At 37.0% G+C, this 19194-nt stretch overlaps 1 protein-coding gene across 1 annotated transcript in view; it reads left to right on the top strand.

Annotated features, from left to right (window-relative positions):
- The window catches only part of RRM1 (ribonucleotide reductase catalytic subunit M1), a 37067-nt gene extending 18400 nt beyond the window's left edge, over positions 1–18667 (top strand). Inside the window, exons 8-19 of the mRNA XM_059068737.2 lie at positions 1946–2087; positions 3786–3869; positions 5253–5414; positions 5792–5871; positions 6537–6738; positions 9199–9348; positions 9555–9776; positions 11517–11593; positions 14198–14333; positions 15165–15260; positions 16825–17013; positions 18052–18667. Coding sequence (XP_058924720.1) covers positions 1946–2087; positions 3786–3869; positions 5253–5414; positions 5792–5871; positions 6537–6738; positions 9199–9348; positions 9555–9776; positions 11517–11593; positions 14198–14333; positions 15165–15260; positions 16825–17013; positions 18052–18237 — 1726 coding nt within the window. The 3' untranslated portion in view covers positions 18238–18667. The remainder of the gene's footprint in view (positions 1–1945; positions 2088–3785; positions 3870–5252; positions 5415–5791; positions 5872–6536; positions 6739–9198; positions 9349–9554; positions 9777–11516; positions 11594–14197; positions 14334–15164; positions 15261–16824; positions 17014–18051) is intronic.
- Positions 18668–19194: the final 527 nt, after the last annotated feature.

The following is a 19194-nucleotide window of genomic DNA, read 5'->3' as shown; positions in this document are numbered from 1 at the left end:
TCAAAAAGAGATTCAGGCTTATATGGGAACTTGATGAATAACAGGGTGTCATTGCATTTCATTGGGAAAACAGTGCTAAGGAAATAGGTTGTCTTATGGGGAAAAGTATAATTAGATTTCCCTTCTTCATGCCATATATAGAAATAAATTGAAGAGAATGTGAAAGTAAAATCTTTTAGAAGAACATATAGAGAAAATAAATATTTTCCTCCCCAACTTTTTAATATGAATTTCAAACATTCAGAAAATTTAAAGAAAAGGACAGTGAACTCCACCCATACACTCACTTCTGCCTAGATAAAAAAATTACTAACATTTTGCCATATGTATGTATTTTTATCTTTAAAATTAAAAAAAAATTTTTTTTTTGGCTGAGTCATTTGAAAGTGAGCTGCAGACATCATGACTATCAACCTACATCTTGATAGATTATATATGACCTCAGAGTAGTGAAGGATTTCTTATAATAGATATAATAAGCAAACAATATAAGGAAAAATTGAGTACATTAAAATTTAAAACTTCTGTGAACCAAATACCAAGAAAAATGTTTCAGACTGGGAGAAGATATTTGCAATGTATGTTAACCGTTGAAGGATTATAAGAAAAAGACACAAAACGAAATAGAAACATGGGCTAATTTGTAGAAGAAACTGATTGGCTAATAAACACGTGAGATGATAAACTTTGCTGGTGGTTAAGAAAATGAAAGTTAACATCATAATGAGATATTTCATACCCAACAGATTGATACAAATTAAAAGGCTGATAATAGTAAGTATTGGTAAGAATGTGGAACATAGGGAACTGTCATGCATTGCTAGATGGAGTATACTTACCCATTCACTTTGGAGAATCTTTAGTAAAGTGGAACACATGTATATCTTTTGACCCAGAAATTCCTCTCCTAGGTTTATACCCTGTAGAAATCCTTAGACATAAGCACAAGGAGATATGTTTAAGAACTTTCACAGCAGCATTGTTTAGAATAGCAAACAAATTGGAAATAATCCAAATGTCCACCAGCATGCAAATGGACAAATGTATTGGTATATTCATACAATGGAATACCTTACAGCAGTGAAAATAAACTAGTCCTATATGTATCAGTAGGAATGAATCTCTACCACAGTATTGAGTTAAATAAAAGTGGGTTACAGAAAGCTAAATTAATATGGAACCAGAAATTTAAAAAATGTGGAACATGTCAATGCTAAAAGAACGTAGAAAGGCATGGAAATGGTATATGATTGTAATTAGGTTATATTTGTAGTATCTTATTTCTTGAGGTAGGTGGTAAGCACAAAGTATATGTTATATTATTCTCTATATCTTTCTGAATGTCTGAATATTTAATAGAAAAAGTCAACAGAGTCCATCTGATTGGTTGAATATTTAAGTTAGTGAAGGGATCATTGGAAGACTAAGCTTCCTGGGTAGGAGGATAAGATCCAAAGCACAGGTAGAAGGGTTGTCTTCAAAAAGACTGTAAGGAAGCTAAATTTTGATGGACATACCAAATTTGGGTTCAGTATTGGATAGGTGCGGTTTTTTTCATAAATGTTTAATTTTTCTTGGCTTACTAATAGGTTGAAAAGATGTTATGTATGGTTAGGAATTTACATGAGAAAATGTTATAATGGCACATTTGCAGTCTGGTGAACATGGAAGCTAATATTTTTAGACTTATCTCTAAGCCTTCCTTCCAGGCTTAGCATCTAGGATAGGCAGCAAGGTGATTTTAAAACAATATATGTTGATATATCTTATTGTGTCATATCCAGTAAAAAGTTTTGTTTTGCTTTTTTCCTTCTAAAAACCCCTAGGAATTTTATAAGCCTCAAATTGTTTATTTGCCTAACTTACTGTCTTTGGATTATATAGTCATTTTTTGATTCTGCTTTGCTTCGGTTCCTTGCTGAGTTGTGACGTTTTTCCCCTGTAGCTGTTTCCTTCTGACTATGAAAGATGATAGCATTGAAGGCATTTATGACACTCTAAAGCAGTGTGCATTGATATCCAAGTCGGCTGGGGGAATTGGTGTTGCTGTGAGTTGTATTCGAGCTACTGGCAGCTACATTGCTGGGGTAAGCCTCTGTTGTGTGACTAAAAGTGTATAGGCTTAGGGGGATTCAGGTCTATAAGCAACCAGGCTTGTGATTGAGAGGGCATTCGCTGGGGCTTGGGAGACCTGGATCTCTTTTAATTACTTGCTGGATGTGTGACTTAGACTGAGTAATTTCACTACTTCTGGTCTCATTTTCATCTGTCTTATTAGAGGTTGATTAGATGGTCTCTAGGGTCAGATTTTGGAATCCTGATTTATTTTAGCAATAATGATAGCATTATTATTATTCATTGCTCACTACATGCTGAATCTGTTGTAAAAGTTTTATGTGAATTACACATTTAACCCTTACTACAACCTTATGAGATAGATATTATTACAGACACAGTTAACTTTATTCCTTACAGTAACTTTGTGAGTATAGCCACAAAGTCTTCATTTGATAAGGGAGGAAGCTGAAGCTTAGAAAATTAAATTACTTCCAGAGATTATCCACTTAATATGTGATAGAGCCAAGATTCAAGCTTTAAACATTGTCACTTTATGAGGTAAATTTCATTTCTTCTAGTTCACTATTCACTGGGAGTCAAGATCATGGTTTTGGGTAGAATCTAAAAAATAATACAAATGTATGTATATGCAAAACAGAAACAGACTCACAGATAAAGAAAACAAACTTGTGGTTACCGAAGGGGAGAGAGAAATGGGGAGGGACAAATTAGGGGCATGGGATTAACAGATACAAACTGCTATATATTAAAATAGATAAGCAACCAGGATATACTGTATAGCACAGCGAATTATACCCATTATATTATAATAGCCTATAATGGAGTATAATATGCAAAAATGCTGAATCACTGTGCTGTACACCTGAAACTAGCTATTGTAAATCAGCCATACTTCAATTAGGAAAAAAAGAAGAAAAAAAAAGGTAATCGTTTTGGGTAAGTCCTGGATTTAAATCCTATCTTCACTAATTACTAGTAGTGTGGCCTAGTGCAAGTTATTTTACATCTCTGAGTTTGTTTCCTCCTCTGTAAGGTGAAGAAAATATCTAACCCTATAGAATAAAGTTAGAGTCCAGAAGAAAACCATTCCATTACGTGGTGTTCATTACATAATAGTAGGGTGAGCCATTGCTCACTTAATCTTTCTAGGCTGCTTAAAGGCTTGCCTTGAGGTTAGAAGGATTATTTTAAAAATTTGATGAGGTATCTTTTAGTCTTAGGAGTTTATGTATTTTTTTTCATCTTCATTCTAGAATACATTTATTGCTGAGAATCTCCATTTACCTTATTGTCTTGATTATCCATTGCATGTAATTCTTATTGTAAATTGCATTGAATTCTTTTGGGAAAAAGATACTGTAGTAGCGTTTTTAGTTTACCCAAAGTATTTCTTTATATAATGACCTTTTGAAGGTGTGGGGTTTAAATTTAGCTATCCTAATTTTGGATTCTTTTGACTTGTAGTTGTTATTTCTCATTGTAAATTAGAGATGCCATGAAATAACTTTGTACATAATTGCAATTTATTCAGCAAAATTTTATTTTATGTTGGGCATTATGTTTTTAAAGCAGAGGGAGAGATGGGGAGCAGATGAAACTGTAGACTGGGAGAGAGTAATTTGTCCACTGTTGAACCATTTTGTTCTTTTCCTTGCTGAGCCCCCTATTTCTCCTCCAGATGCCTTTATCCTCAGTTTCTCTTTCAGACTAATGGCAATTCCAATGGTCTTGTACCGATGTTGAGAGTATATAACAACACAGCTCGATATGTGGATCAAGGTGGAAACAAGGTATGCTCTGTTACTGAAAGTCCTAGAAACCAGAACTGAAAATCTTTTCTCATATATGCTTATAATAAAATGGCTCATTGTGTATGTTTCTAACAACTTTGCTTTTTTTCCACTTTTATGATCAATTTAATGAGTATAATTTTTACTTTTAAGTGTATACACTTGAAGTATACAGTTTGATGATTTTGACAGATGTATATACTTGTGTAATCACACCAGTCAAGACAGAACATTTCCATAACCCCAACATGTTTCCTCATGCACCTTTGTATTAATCACCCATCACTCCCACCCATACATACTTTATCCCTGGCTCCAGGCAGCCAGTGATTGAGTCAGCTGTCTTACATGACAGTTTATTTGCAAGGCATTTCTAAAGTTGTGATTCATATTGATACCTAACCTTGAAAAAGGGTTGTAATATGTTTTCTAGATTTTTCTTTAAAAAAGAAAACAGAAAACAAAACTGTCTATTTTATAGAGGGAAAAGTAAAGTTGAGAGTATTGGATCATTTATCCAATGTTATCAGCAGCATAGTTTGCAACTATCTAGCCTGTCTCTTATGGTTATGTAGGCATAGTAATCACCTATTAGTTTATGAATTTCCTTCTGATGCACTTTAAAAAAATCTATGGGGACCTTGATAAGACATACCACCTTTTTGACCTTTTGAGCACAACATTATTGTCAAAGTTAAAGTGATTTTCTTTGGGCTTTACATACATGTCACATAGTGTAAAGTGAGCTGGACGACAGCTGAAGTGGAAGCTCCATCCCTAGGTCACTGTGTCATTTTGGATAAATTATTTAGTCTTTCTTTTATTTTTCTTGTATTTTTAAAATAAATTTATTTATTTATTTTTGGCTGAGTTGGGTCTCTGTTGCTGCACGAGGGCTTTCTCTAGTTGCGGCGAGTGGGGGCTACTCTTTGTTGAGGTGCACGGGCTTCTCATTGCGGTGGCTTCTCTTGTTGCGGAGCACAGGCTCCAGGCATGTGGGCTTCAGCAGTTGCAGCACGCGGGCTCAGCAGTTGTGGCTCACGGGCTTAGTTGCTCTGCGACGTGGGATCTTCCCGGACCAGGGCTTTGAACCCTTGTCCCCTACATTGGAAGGCGGATTCTCAACCACTGCGCCACCAGGGAAGTCCTATTTAATCTTTCTTGTTCCACATTTTCTTTATGTTAAATGCTCTTTTTTACTGCTAGAATTGTAAGAAAACTACCACTACTTTATATTTTTATAGTATTTTTATTTGTATTATCTCATTTAATTCATTAATTGTGGTGAAGATCCAAGGAGATATTATTGAAGTGCTTTGGAAAATATGAAGTTTCTTTGTTTCATTCTGATTCTGAGAAGAATGATGATTTGTTTACCATTAGCGACCAGGGGCATTTGCTATTTACCTGGAGCCTTGGCATTTAGACATCTTTGAGTTCCTTGATTTAAAGAAGAACACAGGAAAGGAAGAGCAGCGTGCCAGGGACCTTTTCTTTGCCCTTTGGATTCCGGATCTCTTCATGAAACGAGTGGAGACTAATCAGGTGAGAGATAAGTACTTGTTAGTAATAACAACTTGATTCATATAAGTTTTCTCCTCAGTCATCTTAAATCATGCTTAGGAAGAGTCCACCTATATGTTATGCAGCGGAAAGGCATGCTGAACAAGTTAAGAGACGCCATTCTTGCCTTCTTGGATTTTTATTCTGCAAAGTAGAAGCTATCTGACCTAAATGGTTGAAGGGTCATGAACAAACATGCAAAGCTAGATGTTTGGGCCTGAGCCTAAAATTATTATTTCTAAAGCAAATTTTTAAGACAGTCTATGGAAGCCACAATATCCCTTGCAGTGTTCCTAATGGACTACGTGTGGTTGGTTATTTGAAGTTTCTTATGGTTGGTACTCTTCTTCCCTTTGCAGGACTGGTCTTTGATGTGTCCAAGTGAGTGTCCTGGTCTGGATGAGGTCTGGGGAGAAGAATTTGAGAAGCTATATGAAAGGTATGGGAAAAATATGAGAATAATAATGTTTTAACTGTGTGTTTCTTTTATTTACAGGATCTAAATTTTAAAACTATGTCAGTCATTAGCCAGTTTCTAGGAATCTTGAGAAGCATCTAGAAGAGAATGTGACTAATAATTTTATTTTGGTCATGTTTTCTTCCTGAATCGTCACCAAAATTTTGGTTTGTCTCCTTTCTTAAAACTTTGGGGCATGTAAATAGGTATTCAGGTTTTTTTAATTGATCCTTTAAAAGATTAATGCAAAAAGTTATTTAGCAGCGTTATTATTAATTTGCTTTGTCATAAAGTACATTTGACAGAACAAGTTATTCTTTGTATAGTACACAGGAATCAAGGGCAACTGGGACACACATGTCAATAGTTCATTAAATAATAGCACAACAGTACTGCTTTAGCACAGTAGCACAATTTGAGTACTTCAGATTTTGTTCCTTTTTATTATGGAAGGTTTTGTTGGTTTAGTGGGATTGGCTTTAGCCATAGTAAAATAAATATCATATTCCTAATTTCTTTCTCTTAGCAAAACTTAGTAAGAAATTTAAGAGTTTTCAATATTTTATATTTTGGTGTTTCTCTTCATGTTATCTGCAATAAAGATTTTCCTTAGGGAATATTAAAATAACACTAGCTTTGCCTTTCAGTTATGAGAAAGAGGGTCGTGTCCGCAAAGTTGTAAAAGCTCAGCAGCTTTGGTATGCCATCATTGAGTCTCAGACAGAGACAGGTACCCCGTACATGCTCTACAAAGATTCCTGTAATCGGAAGAGCAACCAGCAGAACCTAGGAACGATCAAATGCAGCAACCTGTGCACAGAAATAGTAGAGTATACCAGCAAAGATGAGGTAGGTAGAAAAACTTCTGCCTCAGGTACTGAGAGAAGAATCTTAGGAGTTTGTGAATTATTTGTGAATCCCTCACATGATTTCCCTTGAGTTGGCTAAAGGGAGTTTTTGTAGCTTGATGTAAGCAGAAGGGCACTAAAATAGAGATTATAAAGGAAGAGGTATGATGTGTGCCCTTAAATATCTTTAGTCTGAGCCATGTAGAAAAGACTGTCAATTTTTTATTTCACACACATTGTTGTAATAACCTTTACTTGAGAAAAATAGCAATATATAGTTATTTAGGTTAGTGTTAGGACAAACACAGTAATGTGTTAGGGTGCTCATTCAGTTTAAAGTATGTAAGCATGAGAGAGTCCTTTCAGTGAATGGTGAGACAAGAGTTCTCATCTCAAATCTATAAGGTGATTCACAGAAGAGGCAAGGCTAGAAATGAGACATAGATTTGGATATTTTACAAAGAAATTTATCGAAAAGCTTTCCATTTGGGAAGAACTGCCTGTATGACAGATCAGAGACAGGGATAGATTTTGTGCAGTGAGTGTAAAAGTAAGTTTGTTTTGATGGAGCAAATACATTAAGGTTTGGTGTATGGAGAGATGGCTGCAACTGGTGGAAGGGGGATAGTATGTGAAAGATGGCATGTCTCAGATGCAGGAAAGCCCTTGTAGATTTCTGAAAGGAAAATAGCATCCCTAGGATAGGAAGGATGGCTCTTGCTTCTGATTATAGAATGGCTTAGTGTGAGAAGAGGCTGGAGGTTAGTTGAAGGAGATTGTTGAATTAGTCAGCTGACAGGCAGCTTGGATATTGGATGTAAACTATGAAAATGAGGAGGAAGGAGCAGATCCCAAATTCTAGGACCTAAAAAAAAATGACAAATGAAAAGTCAGAAAGAAAATGGTGAGTGAGTAGAACATACTGCTAAGGTTGAAGTTTAATTTAACAAAGTTTATTGAGCACCAGCCATATGTAAGACACTATACTAAGTGCTCTCAGATATAAATGAATGTGGCTCAGCCCCTGCCCTCTGGAAACTAACAATTTAGTTGGAGGAAATTGACATATACTCATGACTATTATATAAGATAGATTATATTATAGAGAATAAAATGACCCTTCTTAAAACAAAAATCAGATCATATTCCTCTGCACAATACTCATGTTTGATTTTCCAACACATCCAGAGTTCGTTCATCCTTTTTTTTTAAATTGAGATATAATTCACATACCATAAATTTCACCCTTCTAAAGTATACAATTCAGTGTTTTTTTTAGTGCATTCACAAGGTTGTGCAACCATCACTGATAACTAATTCCAGAACATTTTCATCACCCCAGAAAGAAACCTTGTACCCTTTAGCAGTCACTCCCCGTTCCCCTCTTCACCCAGGCCCTGGCACCGCTAACCCATTTTCTGTCTCTGGATTTGTCTACTCTAGGTATTCCATATAAATGGAGTCACATGATATTTGGTCTTTTGTGTCAGTTGTCCATGCTGTAGCATGTCTCAGTACCTCATTTCTGTCCTTGTAATGCCCTGTGAGTTCCTACACAACTGAGTATCCCACCTCATCTGCTCTTACTTTCCCCCTTCCTCACTGTGCTCCAGCTCTACTAATTTTATTGCTGTTTCTCAAGCATATCAAGCATACTCCTGTCACAGGATTTTTGAATGTTAAAATGCTCTTCTCCCCAGGTATCCACTTGGCTTGCTTTCTAACTTCTTCAGTTCTTTCTTCATATATCCCATTCTCAGTGAGGTCTTCCTTGACAACTCTATTTAAAAATGGCACTTGCTTCCATCCTTAGCCCCAAGACTCTGTTTTCTTTTCCTGCCTTATTTTTTTCCCTAGCATTTATCAGGCTTACGTGATTCAAGCTATGTTTTAAAAATGGGTACTTTGGCAACATGTGTAGAATTGAGTAGGTGTGAAGGGCATGAGGGAGTCTAGGTGAGAGGAGTTAAGGGCTGTCAGAGTCTCAATGAGGGTGAAGTAGATGTGCAATTTGGAAGAACTTTCTGCAGTGATAGAAATGTTCTGTATTGGGTGGCTACTGAGCACATGAAATGTGACTAGTACAATTGAGAAACTGAATTTTAAATTTCATTTAGTTTTAATCTAGTGGCTGCTGTATTGGACAGTGCACATCTACTGACAGATATATATAAAAAATTATAGCACAGTGTGGCATATGTCTGGTAGTAGAGCCATGTACCATGAAGCATATGGTTCTTTCCCCATCTTACCTATTTCACTGGTGCGTGTTACAGTTCACATATGTGAATAGGTTTTGGGATTTAGAAATGAACTGGTGAATGATGAAGAGGGAGGAGTCAAAGATAGAAATTTAAAATTTTAATGTCAGCAAGTGTTAGAGGCTTGTAGAGTAGTGTCATTGACACGGTGGAAGAAATAAAAATCATGTGACTCTTGACCCTTTTTCTTCGAATTCCAGGTTGCAGTTTGTAACTTGGCTTCCCTGGCCCTGAATATGTATGTCACATCAGAACACACATATGACTTTACGAAGTTGGCTGAAGTCACCAAAGTCATTGTCCGAAATCTGAATAAAATTATTGATATTAACTACTACCCTGTCCCAGAGGTATGAATAGATTTCTCTGCTTATTGGTAATTATTGAAATCCAAGCTGGAAGGAGTTTATCACAGTCTTCTAGTCATCATGTAAATGGTTATCATTGGAATGGTGTGAGAAAACTGAGATAAAGAGAGAGAGTGTGTCATTTGTTACAGAATGTTGCTTTTACTGTTCATTAATGTTGTCTCTTCTCTAAATCTGTTGGCACGAAGGCAAGCGTATCAAATAGATGCCATCGCCCCATTGGAATTGGGGTACAAGGTCTGGCAGATGCTTTTATTCTGATGAGGTACCCTTTTGAGAGTCCGGAGGCCCAGCTATTGAATAAGCAGATCTTTGAAACCATTTATTATGGAGCCTTGGAAGCCAGCTGTGAACTGGCCAAGGAGTATGGCCCATATGAAACCTATGAGGGCTCTCCAGTCAGCAAAGGAGTAAGTATATGGATGAAGTTTCTTTTTGCCTGTGAGTTCCTATAGTAGGCTGAATGGTAGCCTTCAAAAAGATACGTTCACATCCTAATGCCTGGAACCTATGACTGTTACCTTATTTGGTTTACAAAGGGTCTTTGCAGATGTAGTTAAGGATTTTGACATGAGGAGATTATCCTGGATTATCCAGGTGGGCCCTAAATCCAGTGACAGTTGTCCTTACAAGAGACACAGAGAAGAAGAGGAGGCAACACGACTATGGAGGCAGAGATCGGAGTGATGCAGCCGCAACCCAGGAGTACTGAGAGCCACTGGAAGCTGCAGAGGCAAAGAACAGAATCTCCTCCAGCCTGTGGAGGGAGTGAGGCCTTCCCAACATATTGAGTTTTGGCTTCTGGCCTCCAGAGCTATGAGAGAATAAATTTTTGTTATTTTAAGCCACTAAATTTGTGGTAATTTGTTACACCAGACAGAGTAAACTCATATGGTCCTTTTGTCCTCTGGAGTAAAAAGGATACTCTATTTAAAACTAATCATTGCTAAAATGATGTAAGAAGAATGCTAACTGTATTATTATTTTATTTTTTTCTTTTTTGGCCGCGCCATGCACAGCTTGCAGGATCTTAGTTCTCCGACCAGGGTTCGAACCAGGGCCCACAGCAGTGAAAGCGCTGAATCCTAACCACTAGACTACCAGGGAACTCTCAAGTATTAGTTTTCTGTGACTAAACTTAGTGTATTAAAACAACATACATTCAGTATCAGTTTCCATGGGTCATGAGTGCAGACTTGGGTTAGCTGAGTCTTGGATCTCTGGATCTCTCAAAGCTACAGTCAGGATGTCGGTAGAGGCTGTGGTCTCATCTGAGGCTCAGGGTCCTTCTCCAAGCTCACCTGGTTGTTCATTTCCTTGTAACTCTAGAACTTTTGGCATCTTGCTTCTTCAAAGCCAGTAGGAAGGAGAGTCCCTCGTTTCAAGAAGAGCTCAGTCCAGTCGCCCTTTTGAGGGTTTTCATTTGTTAGGTCAGGGCCACCCAGGATAATCTCACTTTTAACTAAAAAATTAACTGATTTTCACCTTTAATTGCACCTGCAGAAACCTTCACATTTGTTATAGTTATGTGAGTGGCATCCATCGTATTTCCAGGTCCTGTATACACTGAAGGGGAGGAGAATATAATGACCTATACCCTAGTGGGGTGGGAATCTGGGAGCTGTCCTAGAATTCCGCCATTCACACTGCCTTCATCATGAGTAGTATGAGTCTCCTCCCTGTAAAACAAGATGTTATTTTTAGTTCTCACAGTTCCTGCTGATATTTAGGAACTCTACATTGTTTGAAAATAAGTTTATTAGCTAAATAGATAGATTGAGAGGCAGATCAAGGCAGTTTAAAAAGATGAGGCTAGAGTAATTCTTTTACTGTACAAAAACAACATGCTTTCATAAATGTTAGAATATCCTGGTTTGTAGATATGGTAGGGATCCTCTGAGAGGACTCAGCCAGGGACATGGGGAAGAGGTAAGCCTTAATCAGTTTTCTTAGCCTGCTTCTTATCAATATGACTACATAGAAATTTGTCCAGGAAAGTCTCTGGTCCTTGTATTTCTTACACAGCTTTACCAAAAGACAGCATTTGTTGGGATGTGGGGGCATGGCAGTTAGTTATTTGTTTGGTTTTTGTCATAGTTTTAAATTGTCATATAATGATTTATCATATATTTGGGTTGTTTATTCCTTAGATCCTTCAGTATGATATGTGGAATGTTACTCCTACAAACCTGTGGGACTGGAAACTTCTCAAGGAGAAGATTGCAAAGTAAGTAGAGATGTAAAGTGGCTTTGAAGTGAGGAGGGTTCAGGTTTTCAGCCTGGCTGTTTTGAACTTAGATATGTTATTTTAGCTTCTGAAATTCATTTTTTCCTTTTAAATGAGACTAAAATGACCTATCCATAGAACTGTTTTTTAAAAAATGCTTCCTAGGACAATATATTTTATATGTATAGTAACCTGCAAATTGCTTGGCACAATGAAAGCATTTTAATACCTGGTAGGTATTATTATTATTGGTTGATCTTTTTTTAGGGGCTTAACTACCAAGATTAGGTAATTTTTTTTCTCATTAAACCTTCATATTTCCAAGTGTGTTTGCTTTTTAAATGTTTTTCACTTTTATTTATTGCTTAACCACATTGGGCACATAAATGACTCAATGAATTGATTGTCATAGGACTTCATTAGGGATTTTTGGAAGAGCTTTTGGAGGGTTTAATGTGTTAAACTGTGTGAAAGAAAAATGTAAAAATTGAAAAATGTAGCCCTTTCCAACTAATAAACATAAGAGATTTGAGTGCAAGCAGAATGTTTTGCTGAATGTTTGTCTGTCATGTCTAGGTTAATGCATATACAAAGTGTTTAATGTTTGCAGAAGGAAGCAGTAGCTTTAAAATGTTCTTTAAAATATCTATTTACCTTAAAATTGTTTTGTTATTCAAATAATACATGTTAGATAATTTAGAAAACATAAATGTGGAAAGGGAATAAAATGAAAATTATCCCAATACCATCACCCCCCAAAAAAACCTGTTTGTATCTTTGTCTGTCATCCTCAGACTTTCTTCTGAGTGTGTATGTATGTGTATATATATATATATATATATTTTTTTTTTTTTCGCGGTACGCGGGCCTCTCACTGTTGCGGCCTCTCCCGTTGCGGAGCACAGGCTCCGGACGTGCAGGCTCAACGGCCATGGCTCACGGGCCCAGCCGCCCCGCGGCACGCGAGATCCTCCCGGACCGGGGCACGAACCCGTGTCCCCTGCATCGGCAGGTGGACTCTCAACCACTGCACCACCAGGGAAGCCCTATGTATGTGTATATTTACATGCAAATTCACTTTTTACAAAAATGGACCTATACTCTATTTATTGTTTTGTTTTTTCTCAAAATAATGTAGTTTAAATATTTTTTATGTATAACTTTTTTAAATTTCAAAATTAATACATGAATACACATTCATTGTTAATAAAGTTCAAATATGGAAATAAAATAGAAAGTAAAAGCCCTTCTTTATACCTCTTCTGCCAACCATTTTGTCCCACAGAACAAACAAAAAAACCAACTTACTCCTTTTCTCAGAGATAACCATTGTGAATGGTGTATATTTTCCTGGACCTTTTTCAGTACATTTGCAGATATGCACACACAGTTTTATTATATAAATGAGATCAAACTTGACATGTTCTGAGACTTCTTATTTAGTGATTTATTTTGGAGATGTTTCTCTTTTAGTACATGCAGATTTACCTAATGTTTTTAGTGATTACAGACAATTCCATAGCTTGGATATATCATATATATATGACTTTTCAAAACATTTTCCTGTCTCTGGACAGGAAACCACTGTCCACTCTACTGAGGGAGTAAAGACATGGAGATAGTTGGTGGTTTGCTTGATGCCTCACAACTAGAAAGTGACATAGAGAGGTTGAAAGTCCAGTTGTACAGACTCCATTAAGATGTGAGGTTCTATGCTAAGTGCTGTATGAATCCAGAGGTATGGAATGCAGGAAAGATGAACTGTTTGTGCTTGAGAAACTTAAAACTAAGTAAGGTAAGACATGTAACACAAATATACGTAAAGGTACAGGTCACAGAAAATATTTGCAATGCAAATATTTGTATTTGACAGTTGTATTTAGTGTTGTCTGCCTGGTTAGGAAAGATGTTGTAGAGTAGGTATCTCTTAGGCTGAGCTTTGAAGGATATGCTTAGGACAGTTTGAAGATTTCTCAGAGTTCATATTATATTTTTAAGCACTCTCTTTGGCACTGAATAGAGTCAAAAGATGTTAGCATTCTTCTAGGAAATTTAATTAAAGAGGTGATAGCGGAAGTCAGGAATATACTTGGAGCATAATTTTCTCTATTCATTAGCCTATTCAGGATAATGGAGAATTGTGGTGATAGAGGTCTGGTTCTGACCACTTTCACATCATTATGTTTCCTTAAAAGGCCTAGCACAGTGATCACATAGGCACTTAGAAAAGAGTAAGGGTTGAATGAGTGTACCCTGATACAGGTGGGGACTCTCCAATAACCATGTGAGTGTTTCCTTGGGCAAGATAGAGTATCAAGTGCTGTGATTCCTAACTGGCATAAGTCATGGCATGATAAGGATTACCAGCAGTAAAAATGGTGCTAATTCTGTTTAGGGATCAGGCATTTAGGAGAGGGCCAAGTTATACCACCCATACTGTGGAGTTGCATCCCTGTAGGGGTTAAATGCAAAAGTCAACATGTGAGTCTAATGGATGTTTGGTATTACTCGCAGCAACTGCATTTACTACAATGACTTAAAGTAGCTGTCTTCCTGACAGATTGTAGCTTCAGGACCAGCACCTAATAATCTCCTTTTCTTTAGGTATGGTATAAGAAACAGTTTACTCATTGCCCCGATGCCTACTGCTTCAACTGCTCAGATATTGGGAAATAATGAGTCAATTGAACCTTATACCAGTAACATCTACACTCGCAGAGTCTTGTCAGGAGAATTTCAGGTGAGAAGATCACAACCAGACCTACAGGAAAATCTTTTAAAAGCCTGATGATGTTGGGAGTAAATGCTACTCATATTTAGTATGCCCCTTTATTTTAGTGTAGGTGCAAAGTTTTGATAAAGTGAGTTATCTCTAATATTGTTTATGTTATTTCAGCATATAATAGACATTTAATAAATATCTGTCAAAAGAATGAAGGGTTGAGGATTGAGTATGAAAGCAACTTGATATTAGAGTTCACATGATGTTTAACCACTTTGTAATCATCGTGACATATACTATAACCTCATATGCTTAAGTTGATGATACTCAGGGTGTATAGAAGTATCCTTTAAGATAGTGGTTCTCAGCCTTGGTTACAAATTAGAATTTCTGACGGGCAGGACCAGTGTTTTTTTTAAGATTCCCAGGTAATTCTCATGTGCAGGTTGAGAACCACTAATTTAAAAGATACTTATTTGTGAATTTGCAGATACTCTGAAATAAATTTCTGTAAGGTTTGGGGTGGGTACGTTTCTAATTTTCTTAAGTATTTATTGTGTCCTTACTTAAAAAGACAAAAGAATCATTCTACATACCCAGCTTAGGCAGCATTAGCTCTTTTCACTTTTGCAAATACCATATGTTATGTTTTGAATAACAGATATCAAGATCTTAGAAGAATATAGCTTTCATGTGGTGGGATAGGTCTCAGTTTTATAAAAAATAGAATTAACCAAGCAATCTAATGTTCTTCAGTGATCTTATTTACTTTAAGCTCCAAGTCTGTGATCCTATTTAGGCCCTGTCATTGTTGTTTATTCCTTCACATCTTTCTCCTTTCCGTTTCAGATTGTAAATCCTCACTTACTGAAAGATCTTACTGAGCGGGGCTTGTGGAATGAAGAAATGAAAAATCAGATTATTGCATGCAATGGCTCTATCCAGGTACAGAATTTTTTTTGTTTGTTTGTTTTTTTGTTTTTGTGGTACACGGACCCCTCACTGTTGTGGCCTCTCCCGTTGCGGAGCACAGGCTCCAGACGCGCAGGCTCAGCAGCCATGGCTCACGGGCCCAGCCGCTCCGCGGCATGTGGGATCTTCCCGGACTGGGACACGAACCTGTGTCTCCTGCATCGGCAGGCGGATTCTCAACCACTGCACCACCAGGGAAGCCCCAGAATTTTTTTTAAAAAAATGTTCTCTTGAGGAGCTAAGTTGGTAGTTATATTGGTGACTTCTCACTTATCCCAGGCAATGTAGAGAAAGAATGGCTATTCACTGTGGTCATATAGGCTTATGTAGCTCTGTTCAACTCTGCATTGCTGTGCTAGGATTAAATACATCTTCACATAGCTAGGCCTTACCCTCTTGTTTGTGCAGCAATATAAAGTAGTGGTTCCCAACTTCTCTGCACATTAGAATACATTGAAGAGCTTCTCTGCACATTAGAATACATTGAAGAGCTTTTTAAATCCTGAAGCTTAGGTTGTACCCCATACCAATTAAATGTCTGGGAGTGAGAGCCAGGCATCAGTATTTTTTAAAGACTCCCTAGATAATTGCCAAGTGAGTCAGAGTTTGGGGACCAGTAGTATAAAGCCTGAAATCAGAGTCAAACTTAATTAAAAAGTATGATGGAGAATTGAAGACCGATAGTCCAAAAGACAGAGCCAGAAATAGTGTTTAACAGTGAAATATTTACAACTGAGAATCAAGAAGCATTTATTTATTTGTAGATAGAGGCCTCTGGCTAAATATTTGTCTGCTTGGCAACACAGATAAAGATTCTTGTAACATTTCTATATATTTTTTTTTTCTTTTTTTTTTTTTTTGCGGTACGCGGGCCTCTCACTGCTGCGGCCTCTCCTGTTGCAGAGCACAGGCTCCGGACGCGCAGGCTGAGCGGCCATGGCTCACGGGCCCAGCCGCTCCGTGGCATGTGGGATCCTCCTGGACCGGGGCACGAACCCGTGTCCCCTGCATCGGCAGGCAGACTCTTAACCACTGCGCCACCAGGGAAGCCTCCAGTCAGTGTTTTGATGCAAGCTAACCCTAGACCTAAGAAATAGGAAAGCCTTATTTCTGTTGACTCCAAATGGAGTTTGTGGAGTCCTAGCTTAAAGGGTTTTGCCTCATTGCTTCCTTGGGTCATGTCCCTGTGAGTTACAGCCCTGAGTTTTTGTATTTTCTGCAAAACTCAAGGTTCATTTATTGTTGCTTAGCTCTGACTTTTCAGTGAATGTTTTGGCCATTAACCAATTAAAGATGAATCTTAAATAACTACCACCAGATTGATATTTTGTTGTTTAGGTGGGGTTTTGTTTGACTTCGTAAGCCAGAAGTGAGTAGTCTTAGGAAACTTGATAAGGATCATACTGTATTAAATGGAATGGTAGGGTCAGATCTGGCTGGAAGTAGAACCAAGGCCAGACCCTGGGGGTCACCATTCTGTTAATCATACTGCTTTCTTCAACCAGAGTGCAATAAACATTTGATTTCCTTTCTTCAGAGCATACCAGAAATTCCTGATGACCTGAAGCAACTTTATAAGACTGTGTGGGAAATCTCTCAGAAAACCGTACTCAAGATGGCAGCTGAGAGAGGAGCTTTCATTGATCAAAGCCAGTCTTTGAACATACATATTGCTGAGCCTAACTATGGCAAACTCACTAGTATGCACTTCTATGGCTGGAAACAGGTTAGTGGAGGAAGTCAACCAACTTGGGATATTTTAGAATTGGAACAGAGTTTTATATTCTAGCTACATATTAAGTATTGCCACCTGGAAGTTCTTTCACTTTAAGTCCAGTATGTTAGAACCAACCCATGGGTTTTATACCAGATTAAGCTCTCACTTTGGATTTTCTTATTTCTTTTAGGATTATTTTATTCTAAGCTTGAAACCTTGGAGTTACCTATGATCCTTCCTTTACTCTCCATGTAGTCATTCACCATGTGGTGTCAGTTGTTCCTTTGTACTATTTCTTGAATGTCTTACTTTCTATTCCACTGCTATTATTCTTAACTTCTTAACTGATCTCTTTTCTTCTGGTATCTCTACTCTAGGCCATCTTGTATATTGCTACCATTCCTAAAATAAAACTTTACACATGTCAACCCACTATTCAAAAATATCCATTGTTTCCCCACTTTATCTATCTACAGGACGAAAGCCAGTCACTTAGCTAGTCATTGCCAACTGTAAAGGCCCGTGAGTCTATCACGTATTCTTATTCCCTAGCAATATTCTAGGTGTTTATATAGAATTATGAGGTTTTTTTTAATTTAGCGAACTTTTATTGAACTTATACTATGTTCCAGGACTGGGGATACTGAATAGAGGATGGTGATTCTTATCCTTGAAGTAGTCATATTCTGTTCTTATACAGAGATACAGTCTAGACCTCTAAATAGTTATAATCTAAGGCAGACATGTTTTCTTAGGTACACTTGGAAGTCATACACATAAAAACAAACAAACAAAAAGACTAGAGAACAAAAATATTTGACATTTTCAAAGAGATAAGCTTGTTTTAGGGGTGAAAAGGACAGAGTATACTGTCTGACCATCTCTTTCTCTCTTTAAGCATTTTTGAGAGAGCTTCCTAGAAGAGATATAATTCTAAGTTTAGAAAGCAATTTAACCTGGTTTATGGAAATGTATTTTAAACATTGGTCTTGAATGTCTAGTGTTCTCACAGCTTCTCCTAATTCGTTGTATTTACTTCCCTTTTAGGGTTTGAAGACTGGGATGTATTATTTAAGGACAAGACCAGCAGCTAATCCAATCCAGTTCACTCTAAATAAAGAAAAGCTGAAAGATAAGGAAAAGGTAGCAAAAGAAGAAGAGAAGGAGAGGAACACAGCAGCCATGGTGTGCTCTTTGGAAAATAGAGATGAATGTCTGATGTGTGGATCCTGAGGAAAGGCTTATAAGAGACCAGCCCTTTTTTAATAGCCAAACTACTTGAGCATAGATAGGTGTAGTAGGTTTGCTTGAAGTGATAAGGCTTTGCTAGACCTTACTGCAGCAAAAGAATCAATTGATTTAAAGTACTGTTTCTATATAAGTGTGAAAGTAGTGATTTTTAAAAATCAATATATTGGGAATCAAAGTAGATGTTTTAGGAATGCAAAAGAAATCATCTCGCAAATAGGGAGTGATTAAGTAGGGTTTCATCACCCATCTGGCACCCCTTTTCTGGTGACTTCAGTTTTGGTAAGGAGACTTTGACTGGTGTGTCCGTAGAAACAAAACTGAGTCATAACACGTGAGATGTGCTGACAGGACCTTTATCTGGATAAGGTCCTAATAGGTCATTATGAAATAAAGATAAACATTTCTAAATGATCATGAGACTAATTTTGTCATTTATTTTCATACAAAGGTCAAATTTGGAAAAGCATTTTTTGTTATTTGAGAGTTCAGGGAAGAAATTTTAAGACAAATCACTTAGACACCATATAGAATTCTGATTTTAATATATGTCTTTTTCCTCTTTTTAAAAAAATTGTGGTAAAATATACATAACATAAATGTTACCGTTTTACCCATTTTAAAGCATACAGTTTAGTGGCATTAAGTACATGTACAATGTACAACCATCACCACTATCTATTTTCAGAACTTTTTCATCATCCCAAACAGAAAGTCTATATATAAAACAATAATTCCCCATTCCCTTCTCCCATTATTCCCTGGTAACCTCTATTCTACTTTCTGACTCTGAATTTGCTTATTCTAGGTATCTCAAATAAAAGGGATCATACAATATGTGTCCTTTTCTGTCTGGCTATTTCACTTAGCATAATGTTTTCAAGGTTCGTTTATGTATCATGTCAGAATTTCATTCCTTTTTTAAGGATGGGTAATATCTCT

This window comes from Kogia breviceps, chromosome 7, assembly GCF_026419965.1.
Source record: "Kogia breviceps isolate mKogBre1 chromosome 7, mKogBre1 haplotype 1, whole genome shotgun sequence".
Taxonomy (NCBI): Eukaryota; Metazoa; Chordata; class Mammalia; order Artiodactyla; family Physeteridae; genus Kogia; species Kogia breviceps.
The sequence above is the reverse complement of the archived record's forward strand: the minus strand, read 5'-3'. Positions and strand labels throughout refer to the sequence as shown.